The following is an 11336-nucleotide window of genomic DNA, read 5'->3' as shown; positions in this document are numbered from 1 at the left end:
TGTGTTTGATTGATGTCATATATGTGTGATTCTTGTCAATATATATACTGTTATGCTTCGAAATACAAATGAAATGCTGCCAAAATTTTGAATTTTATGTGGTTTCATTTTTCATTCCATCTCTTTAACCAAACACAAAAACAAAACCGATCCATTTCACTTTTCTATTTGTAACAAACACAGGAATGGAACGGACCTGTTCCAGTGGAACCATTCCCTTCCGTTCCACCACTTGTTGCTCAACCAAACACACCCTAAGCAACCAAAACCGCGCGATGCCTCCATTATCCAGCAGAAGTAACGAACACCGCACCTTCCTCGCCTCAGTCACCGCCGCCGCTTCCGGCGCTCTCCGGTTACCCGTACAACATGACCCCGTCTCCCGCTCGAATCCTCATCTTCCTCCTACCCACCCCAAGTCTCATACCCCCGCCACCCGTCAGGCGGCCGCACAGAGCCTTGGCCGGAACCGCCCGCTGCGCCCCGGAGGCTGTCGCCGGCGGGGGCTTCGTCGTCATTGAGGACGACCTCTCTGAGCTTCTGCAGGTCCATTTTTCTTTCGATTCTTTACCCCTTTTAACCTGCTAGTTAATTTCCTCTATTCCACTGAAATAATTAAGGCCCTCTTTGTTTGGGTTGGAGCTTTAGCTTTTGGTGCTTCTATGCTCCTAGAAGCACAAGCTTAAACAAACATCAAAATTCTTAAAGGACCGTGGCAACAACCAATACATGTTATGAAGTGTCGGTAGAGGTCTAGCAGTAGTAATAAATTGGGAACCTGCCTAAAAATTGTAACAAATTGGGCCTCTATCAGTTATTTAAGAGCTATGTTACTGATGTTTCAAATCTTTTATGCTGCTTGGTTTGTTTCAATTGTCTGTATAATTAAAAGAATCTGCTTTAGTTTGAGGAAATTTCTGAACAGTGGAGGATGACTTCCAGTTGCAGATATTATGATACCTGAGCATTGGGACAAGACCATGCCTAAAAGGGCTAAGGATAAGTGCTATTATTTCTTTAAGAGTAATGTTACTGCTCTCGGGGTGGGCCTAGAGCAAAGGTGACAGGGGTGCACCGCCATAGGGATGTGCATCGATGAGCTTGAACATCAGATGTCACATGCATGTAAACAGAGGCCATGTCAAGAGGAAATTAGAAGGTGTACCCGGTGCTCTGTGGACCCTTCTAGGTTGACTGTAGGTTTGCCCCTGACTGCTACGCGCCAAACCTGTTTTAATACAAAATATGATCTTATGTCCATCACAATTCTATGCTGCAAAGTCGTTTACCAGTTACCACACCCACAGCGGACTTTTTATTTCCTGATAACGGAAGCTTTTATTGCCCCCAGTCTCTACCAAAACGGTGTACCTGGCCATGTTCGCGGGCCCTACTTGTTGTGGTTAGGAACACCTGGTATGGCAGCCTTGGGCACCCCTAAAGTTCAAGTTCTTCGTTTGGCTGGTGTTGCGCGATCGTTGCTGTACGTCGGACAGATTGGCTAGGCAACCACACCGGGCTGTTACCCCTATGCTGCCAGTCTGATGAGACGATCGGGCACCTGCTGCTGCAATGCGTCTTTGCGGGCGAGGTCTGGGTTTGTATCTGCCTGGATTGGGTTCCAGCACCCCGCTCCCCTACCGACACTGCCAGGGGCATAGCCAGACCCCTGGCTACCCGGGCCGTAGCCTGGGGCGTGGAGGGAAAAAGCTTCGTTGTCTGTGTAGGTACAAAATGGGGTGATATTAAAGGCTATATACACAGCTCGCCATGCAATACGAGCCAGACAACAATCGGAAAAGAGATATTGGATGGCATCCTATTTATGAAAGAAGCTACATTGCTTGTCCCCCTTGCCACATATGTTTAATCAGATTGTCCTTAGTAAGGATGACTTTCGGCATAGAAACCAAAGGAACAATTTGATCTTTGAAGGTATTTTAAGACGACGCCACAATCTTTTAGATTTAAACCTGACGCTTAAATTGGTGCATATTTTGTCTAGTTGTGTATAAACTGGGTAACATATGAGATATGAATCGATCCTTTTCAGATTCTACCTAGGGATTTACGAGATAATCTGCAGAATGAACCTAGAAGGGACCAGCTGTTGGAGGTAAGATGTTGAACTTGTCTCAACCTCTGTCTGTGTCAACCACTCTTGAGACGATCATATTTGAATATTCATTTGAAATAATTTAATTAGCATAAACTATCGCAACTGATGAGTAGTGAATTAGGTTATTCTAGATTTGGGGAGACGACCTGAGGCACGTTTCCTTGGTAACTCTGGTGGCCAGTATCTACGGGATAACGAGGTATGCAACTGTAAGTTAATTCTTAAAAAAACAGTAGGATAATTCTAATTTTACAATATTATGTTTGATTCCTGTTTTTATACTTGTGTTAACAATATTATTAAATGAAATCATACCATGAAATAAAAGAGTTACAATAGAGTCACACATATTCTTTCATCACAGTGTGGTTGGTTTTATTCTCATATCGATTGTGTCAGAATTATGTATTAATAATTACTCTACCCATAATTTTATTAAGTTCGATGCAAGGCAACTAGGCCAAATCATCTACTTGCTAGCAGAGAGATGGCAATGGGTAGGGTATGGGCGGGTACAACCCCCTTCTGCCCAAACTCATACCCGCAGAAACTTTCTGTACCCACCCACTTCAATACCCATGGGCATAAAACTGAAACCCATGCCCATACCCATTGGGTATCCTATACCCAATGGGTATCTAGTGGGTATAATATGTAATATTTACATTTTGACGAAGTAGAGAAATGAATCTAAAATTAAATTGATGATGGGAGAGCATTCTAGCACCTATACAACCTCCTCCGGTGGGTGGCCTCTTGGAGGCGGCAAGGGAGTAAGAGCAACGATTGGTGGAAGCCCAGCATAGTGGGAGGCAGCGATTGGAACCTGGAATCGCTGGATCGAGAGTTGGACAAGAGTCTGGTGGCGATGAGTCGAGATCTCGTTGTTTTGAGGAGTCACAAAGGACATAGGAGGACTGGTGAGCTGGTGGTTGCGGGCCTATGAGCTATGGCTGGTTTATGGAATAAGGGATTTGGGATTGGACTATAGGAGTTGGATGTTGACCCTACATGTCATAGGAGCAATTTTCATTTTTTATTCTGGGTATCCATTGGGTTACCCATGTGTTATTTGTGTCGAATATTGTGTACAAGTTAGGTTACAGTTGGACTCTGAGTAGTATTGTGTTTACATAGGATATGGAGTCGTGTCCTAGTAGGACACTTGTATCCTAGGCCTCTCATATATAGCGAGGGTAGACACACGATCTAACCTATGCCAACATAATAGCACAGGCACGCGGGGGAGCCGGCGGCGTGTGCCGGCGCCCGAGCGGCCGGGGTGCGGTATTGTGATGGTGTCATGGGGAGGAGCGCCCGTAGTCATGCCCCGGGATGTAGCCATATCGGTGTCGACTCTCCAAGCATTTACACCGTAGCCCCTCCATCAGCATAGAGTGAAGTCTTCCGTCAGACTCCAAGCTCTCTCATGTGTGCATCCCAGGGCATGACTACAAGCGCTCCTCCCCATGACACTGTCACAATACCGCACCCCGGCTGCCCGGACGCCGGCACACGCCGCCGGCTCCCCCGCGTGCCCGTGCTATTATGTTGGCATAGGTTACATCGTGTGTCTACCCTCGCTATATATGAGAGGCCTAGGATACAAGTGTCCTACTAGGACACGACTCCATATCCTATGTAAACACAATACTACTCAGAGTCCAACTGTAACCTAACTTGTACACAATATTCGACACAACTCTAACAAACTCCACCCTGGCGAATATTCTCCACCACCTTGAATTCATCAATGCGTCAAACTTCCATGTACATTGGACTTGAGCTTATCCCATGAGCACCGCTGCTACTCCAAAGACTCCATATGACTCCACCTGCAACTTGTAGTCCCTCCTTTTCCTTGATCACAGTCAACACTCGAACAAAATTAAGTTCCTTGTTACTCTAGTTTGTGCTCCTAACTTCCAGAGTATCCGTTCAATGCCATCACACACCGATCACTGACCTGCGTGAAAGTGAACAACTCACATATTGGGTGTCACATATAAGAGTTACCTGAACTCAACAACACCGCTCTTTCTTGACCGTCTGTCTGAAACTTGAAGGAATTTCACCATTGCTTGTAGTCATCCCGAGTCAAATTCGCAGTTGTCTCACCACAGTATGACCACCAGAGCCCTGGCCCGTCTCCATGTCCCGTGCACGCCGCACACCTCGCCGCTATTACCGCGTCGAGCCTCCACTGTCCTGGTCGAGTCTCAAGGGTCGCGAACCCACACCACGCAACCCCCACTACAGAGTACCATCGATCATCATCGATCGATGATGAGTTTCACGCTTCCATCAGACCACTGGGCTGCAGTCCGAACTGCATGTCACTCGCTTTTCCCCCTTGCCGAATAGGCTTCGATTCCCTGGATCCTTACACCGTAGCCCCTCAATCCAGCTCCACCTTCAACATGACTCCATGGTAGATGATCAGTCCACCTCGCGCCCCGTTGACTTCAAGCTTCATGTGCGCGCCGTCTTGAATCAACCCCGCGCCATAGTCTTGTCGAAGCTGCACAAGCCCTCGGACACGCGCCACGTGTTTCCACGCCCCAGAAGTCGGTCACCATCAGCATGACGCTCCTATGTCGTCATCGCTGAAATCACCGCCATCTTCTGCTTTTACCAACATCCATGTCGATCCATCAGACTGTCCAGCCCGACCCAGCCGAAATTACGCGACTGCAACCATGCTCCACCCTGCGTCGTGTCCGCCCGCACATCTTCGTGCATTGCTTGATGTCCTGTGTATGCATGATCCTGCAAGACGAGCTCCAAACTCCTCCGAGCCTTATAGGCACGTCGCCAATTTACTGTCGTCTCTGTCGTAGGACGTTCTAACTGACCAAAAGCCATCACTCCGACCACGCACCACCAGTTGTCCTCCTGCCGTGTGGCTCTCCGATCACCCGCTGCTCACCTAATGGCTTCTCTCGCTAAAACCATCAGGACTCGCACGACTCTGTATTTGTTTGTCCACGTCGTCCATGCTCTACGGCCCTGACAACACTTGCAAACCTAACTCTGCCGTTGTCGTAGTCCCCTGAGCAAGCTGATCATGCCAATACCATCTAAACTCAAAGTTCAAAAAAGCGCTAGGCGTTAATTATGCGTTTGGCCACCTACTTGCGCTTTTCTAGCTTAGGCGCGATTAGGCGTAATTAGGCGCAATTAGGTGTTTCATACACAATTGTACAGATACGGGCAACAAAGAGCAATTTGCTATCTAAAATAGTGCTAGAATGTAAACTAGAACAGCAAGCAAGGAGCAGTAGCATTTAGCACTATTGTAGAAGCAGTAACAACAGCTACTAGCACATCGAAATTTCACGCAACAGTAGCAAAACAGTACTGCTACAGTGTCAAGGTAGTACTATAGCAATAGTACAAGCTACATCTAAGCATCAACAGCAGCACTAAAGCAGTAGTACAAGCTACATCTAGAGTATGAACAGCAGCAGCAGCACTACAACAGTGATAAAGACTTCCTACGACAGCAACAGCAGCACTATAGCAGTGCCTAGCGCTTTTCCTGGCGCATATGGGCAAAGCGAGGCGTTGAGCCAGCGCCTTGCGCATAGGCGCGCTTATGCGCTAGATTAGGCGCGCTTTTTTGAACAGTGTCTAAACTATACAGGAATCATCCCTGCTGCCCATGACACCTTGATATTCCTTGCAATTGTCTAGAACCACGAGAATATAATCGCAATCCAACAGCCAACACCAGTCCTCCTCTTACACATCACGTATCTTCCTGATGCATGCACTCCATGTACTTTGGACTAGGACAAACAGCACCAAATACGCAACGCGCCCTGAATCCTGCCCTTGACTTTTGATTGCTCTTTTCCTTTTAACAAATCTCCTGTCGCCTGCATGCACCGGTTCTGTAGACCTGTAGCGACCAAAGCTGCTCCCTGATTGACCGCTTGCGTGCCTAGCTTGTTGCGCCTGGGCCATCTGAGTGCCATGGGCCTGCTGCTGCATCCAGCCCAGCTCCAGCCTCCATCGAGCGATCGGCCTGGAAAGCACGCTAGCTCGCCGGCCACGCGTGTGTTGAGCCTCGCGCGCCGCCTCCTCCCTGCTGCCGCTGGCTGTACGTGTACCGCTCGGATCCTGCCACCTCGAACCCAGCTACTGCCGCACGCGCTTCCGATCTTTTGCAACTTTCAATCTTGCCGGCTCTACCCTGAATAGCTTCACTGATTCCGATTGCTTTTCAACCGAGGCTTCCGTCCGCTGATTCGTTCGCCGACGTGACGAAATAAACAGCAAACCAGCTTCGTCTCCTCTAGATCAACACAATTGCGACCTCCAAATAACCTAGCTCTGATACCACTTGTTAGAATAAATCCGAGGCGTTCCGGGATGTAGAAATATCGGTGAACCTCGTTAACAAATCTCGGTGTCGTGCTCGTGTGGTTGCTTGGTCCTCGGTAGATCGACGGAACGCCTCGGATTTATTCTAACACCATGGGTACAATTTCATACCCATGCCCTACCCACATATTTTGTGGGTATGGATACCCATACCCATGTGTACAAAATCTTCCAAAGTCTCATCCATGTCCGCTGTTTTGTGGTAGGGTACCCATACCCATGTGCAAAACTGCCATCCTAAGCAGAGTACATGTGTTCGCAACAAACATTTCCTGTTCTTTTGATTTGCCTTGTTAATTTGACAGATTTCACAGCTAGAGTTGGAGGAAGCTCAGAGAGCTGTTGGAGAATTTGGAGGTGACAACCGTGCAGGAATTGAAGGTACATTGCATAGAATATCTGCCATAAGGAGTAGAAAAGGAATGGTTGTTGGTTTGACCTGTCGAGTTGGCCGTGCCGTCAATGGGCATGTTGATATGGTCCGTGATCTTTTAAACTACAAAGAGAGCATTCTGTTTTTGGGAAGGTATGTCTCCTCTATGCATCAACAATTTGGATTTTTTTTATCAATTTGAAGATGTAAAACAAGTTTGTAAATGTTCCATGTTCCATTATTGCTCAGTTCATGGAGATGCTAACAGGATTACAACATTAAAATACATTTTATTCAGGAACATGTAGATGGTTTCCTTAACGAAGAGGCAAATGGTTTTTATCTACTAATAATGTCAGATTAATGGAAGCCTAGGGTGTTAGGCAAACAGAATACCTGTGATTAGTGTCTGTTATCCCTTTCCATACCTAGTATCTGCCGTAATTAGTGAAATCAGGCCATTATGGTTAGGATTTTAATTGGTGATTATTTCCTTGTGTAGATCTCATGTAATCTGCTATATGAGATACGAGGAAGATCACGATTGTGTCCTCAGATACAAGTGTTTTTTTTAGGCTTAAAAAAACTATTGTGTCCTCAGATACAAAACTTTCATAGGGGCATGCTTAGGTTGTTGCCATGTTTTACCACACTTTTTTTGCGCCAGGTTGGACTTTTTCATGGCAAGTATTTGGTTATAAATACAGCTATGGCATATGCCCCACTTATATATCCTCTTGTCCCACCTGTCACAGGCTAATATTTTAGCCAATGTTGGCCTTTAGTGTGGCGTGTGACTTTGGCAATCACAATAAGTGTGGTTAGCCAAGTATTGGCCCCTGGGGCTCTACGTGTTCACTTTATTTATTTTCTTAAAAGTTCAAAAGTTCACCTATTCTCAGAACAGGTACTATGATAGTTTTGGAATGGCAGAGCTTTCAGTATTTCAAGAAACTACAGTAATTTAGTTCAAAGGTTCCAGAATGCTCCGGACTAAATTCATATCATTATCATTATTAAGTAATCTCTCAAATTGTAGAGCCAAGATGTTCTAGTAAAGCAGGATGCGGTTTCTTTAAACTTTGAAAACCATTTTGTTCAGAACTTAATGGATCCTTGAATCTTTGGTTAGATTAAATAAAATTATGGAATCAATATTGTTTCAGATTAGCTATTCTGATACAACTCTATAGTTTCATATATGTTCTAGTGCTATGCTATATTCTGCATAGCACGTATTTTATTGATGTCTGATTATGTGCGTCCATAATCTTTCGGAGCTCTGGAACAATTTAATTCAGCATTGTATTCCAATTCAGTTTGATATTTTACTAACAGTTCTTTTGTTTGGACAGACCTGGGGTTGGCAAGACTACTGTTATGCGTGAAATTGCACGTGTTTTAGCAGACGAGTTCCAGAAAAGGGTGGTATATTAAACAATGTTACAATCTTGTAGCTTTTCTATTATGGTTCTGTTTCCTTATATATAATTCCTAACACGTTCTATGGGTCCATTGATTTGTAGGGCAGGTAATTGTAGATACAAGTAATGAGATTGGTGGGGATGGGGACATTCCTCATGCTGCAATTGGTGGCGCAAGAAGAATGCAAGTACCTGAACCATCAATGCAACATAGAGTGATGATTGAAGCAGTTGAAAACCATATGCCTGAGGTGGTCATTGTGGACGAGATTGGAACTGAGGCAGAGGCGCAAGCCTGTCGGTCAATTGCAGAAAGGGGTGTAATGCTTATTGGTACTGCCCATGGAGAAAGGCTTGCAAACATCATAAAGAATCCAGTTTTATCTGACTTGGTATGCCATTATTCTCATAAAGTTACATTATTATCCTCATAACTTTGCTTAGATACGCACCACACCCTTTTATTGCACAAATTTCACATGGTATCAGAAATGCCAAACTTGAGCTTGTTCTCTCATAAGTAGTTCACCTTCTTCTATCTTTAGGTATGATAGCTTATACTTAACCCAGATATTTGTCCAACATTATTGGTCGAAGATGGATAGTGAAGATAACGTCATGCCATTGTCCTACTAAAACTTCTTACAGCCATGCTTTTTAGATGCAAAGTTCAAATATTTTAAAGAAGGAAGAGGTTTTCATCCACCTTCAAATGAATATACTAATTGTTATTTGTTGAAAAATCAGGTTGGAGGAGTAGAAACTGTCACTCTTGGTGATGAGGAAGCACGTGCACGACGTACTCAAAAAAGTATACTGGAGCGGAAGGCCCCTCCAACATTTCCTTTTCTTATTGAGATGAGGGAGCGTCACTATTGGGTCACTCATCGGGTATGCATATTTCCTGTTTATTTTAAATGGTCAAAGAACAGGAATATATGCTTTTTCAGTTTTGTGCAACATAGAATGCAATGCTGTGTCTAGAACTGTAGAGGAAACCATGAACAAGCATCAGACTTGCATGTTGATAAACTATAATATATCTCATAACTTTAAGATCATGATGTATGTGTTAGTGGGATTCTTTGGAAGAGTAAGAATTAATGGGGGGTACAAGAGCACCAAATTCCATGGCGGTCATACATATCCCAATTCATGGTTTTGCTTCAGCAGTTCTATCTTTAGTCTGTATCACATTGATCATTTGTAATACCTTTGTTGACGTATAAATGTATTGTCTAGTCTCTTTCATTAGATCGGTCTTTTGGTTGCATTGGCTAGAGCATGCACTTCTACGTGGTATCAGAGCCAAGAGGTCTTGTGTTCAAGACCCAGCTAGTGCAATTAAATTGCAGCCCACTTTCGGTCCACGTTTAGGCCTGAGGGAGCCACGCGTGAGGGGGAGTGTTGACTTATAAATGTATTGTCTAGTCTCTTCCATTAGATCGGTCTTTTGGTTGCATTGGCTAGAGCATGCGCTTCTACAACCTTCAACAACAACAACAACAACAAAGCCTTCAAGTTTGGTGTAAAGTTGCATTACTATATCTTCATTTGTGTGGCTTGAAGGTATTACAAATGATCCTTGCTGAATTTCTATCACCGATTGTTACTGCATTGCTCTTCTTATTTTCTAGCAACTAAGGAAAATCTTAAAACTTAGGAAGCTACCTGAATGAAATCCATTCATATATTTTTCAAGAATAAATGTACTCAATTTGATGTGGTATTCTTATCTTGTGCAGACTGAGAGGAGTGTCGATATGCTACTTCATGGCAAGAAGCCACTAGTTGAGGTAATATCTACTAACATGCCTGTGCAGTTCTGTTGATGTGATAAATTTCATGGCACGGCAGAAGACTGACAGTTTTCAAGTTTGCTTTTCCTGTGAATTTTATTTCGAACTATGACTTCTATACCGTTGTACAATTTGCAATTTCGAGCTAGAGTGTTCTAATGTTGAGTCTATAGGTAGATTAATGAAATTATCTAGATGATTATTTAGTTCAGAGGACCATTCTTTAGTGAAGCAAAACTTTTGTATCTCTAGCACTTCTGTCCATGTAAGAAGTTAAGGTAAATGTTGTAAAGCACTAGTTGATGCCTTTTCACATCGCAGGTCAGGAAAAGGGATAACGAGTTTGAGGTTGTCATTGAAAGATGGGCAACATATGATGGAGATGGACTCTGAATCCCAAATTTCAAGTTATTATTTCTTCTGCCATGCTTCCTTTTCTTCATACTTGCGGTCTTTGTGGATATTTGGTACAAATTCTATGGAGCTTGTTATTAAAAGGTAGAATGGAGAGATCCTGGTTCCTAAAGTTTGTTGAGCTTATTTAGCAGAGTATAAAATAATGATATTGTTACTCTTGCAAAGGAACTGATGCTGCCCATTAAGCTTAGTACACAGCTCCATACCTTTTCTATATATTCTTCATGATATCAAATGTCATTGTAAATCCCTTTCCCTCTCAAAGTGAGTGGGACTGCTGACCCCTTCCCTTCCCTCCCCCTCCCTCCCTTGCCGCTCCCGCGAGGCGGCTGGGTCAAACCCTAAATCGGCACCGCCCTTAGCTCCTCCCCCTTCCTCGCCCTCCATCACCGGCGCCCGAAGGCGCGGCCGGGCCGTCGGCGGCGACTGGCCCTCTGAGTCCTCTCGCTACGTAGCGCTGGCGCGGGGCGGCTTCCTAGGCCGAAGCGTGGCACTGGGGCCGGGCGGCGTAGCGACGCGGCGGGTAGAGGCGGTGCCTAGCCACCTCTGCCTTCCCGCGGCATGCGGCAAGGTGGTGCGGTGCGTCTGGGTCATCGGGACCGCGGTGATGTGGCCACACGGTGCTGCCAGATCTGGGGCCAGACCGCGGGTGGTGTGAGCGGCGGGCGACCACCTGTGCCATGGCATTCCTGGTTGGTGGAGGTGGGTGCTGGTGGGTCCTGGAGGTCGGGGATGGTGGCTGCATCGGCCAGATCCGGCTTCGTAGCGGCGCGGGCCGTGGGCGACTTGGGCTGCGGTTGGCCGCCTTGACCGGG

General features: G+C 45.4%; 1 protein-coding gene across 3 annotated transcripts; it reads left to right on the top strand.

Annotated features, from left to right (window-relative positions):
• The first annotated feature begins 217 nt into the window (after positions 1-217).
• Positions 218-10770, top strand: LOC123119955 (uncharacterized protein ycf45). Of its 3 annotated transcripts, none has more exons than XM_044539932.1 (9): positions 218-546; positions 2054-2116; positions 2251-2328; positions 6814-7034; positions 8237-8309; positions 8413-8697; positions 9053-9196; positions 10051-10101; positions 10426-10770. In XM_044539932.1, the coding sequence occupies exons 1-9, from the start codon at positions 370-372 to the stop codon at positions 10495-10497; spliced, it is 1164 nt and encodes a 387-aa protein (XP_044395867.1). In that variant the 5' UTR covers positions 218-369; the 3' UTR covers positions 10498-10770. The 3 variants fall into 3 exon arrangements, with proteins under 3 accessions (XP_044395867.1, XP_044395868.1, XP_044395866.1); XM_044539933.1 differs by having other exon boundaries at positions 221-546; positions 2241-2318; positions 8237-8306; XM_044539931.1 differs by having other exon boundaries at positions 223-546; positions 2241-2318.
• The last annotated feature ends 566 nt before the right edge of the window (positions 10771-11336 follow it).

This window comes from Triticum aestivum, chromosome 5D (genome assembly GCF_018294505.1).
Source record: "Triticum aestivum cultivar Chinese Spring chromosome 5D, IWGSC CS RefSeq v2.1, whole genome shotgun sequence".
Classification (NCBI taxonomy): domain Eukaryota; kingdom Viridiplantae; phylum Streptophyta; class Magnoliopsida; order Poales; family Poaceae; genus Triticum; species Triticum aestivum.
This window is presented reverse-complemented; position numbering and strand designations above follow the sequence as displayed.

What these genes read in the sequence shown, in the direction of transcription:
- LOC123119955 (XM_044539932.1), top strand. Translation starts at nt 370, where the DNA reads ATGACCCCGTCTCCCGCTCGAATCCTCATCTTCCTCCTACCCACCCCA. An exon ending in ACCTCTCTGAGCTTCTGCAG is followed by an intron (nt 547 to 2,053) that starts GTCCATTTTTCT and finishes GATCCTTTTCAG; the next exon opens with ATTCTACCTAGGGATTTACG. An exon ending in GAAGGGACCAGCTGTTGGAG is followed by an intron (nt 2,117 to 2,250) that starts GTAAGATGTTGA and finishes AGGTTATTCTAG; the next exon opens with ATTTGGGGAGACGACCTGAG.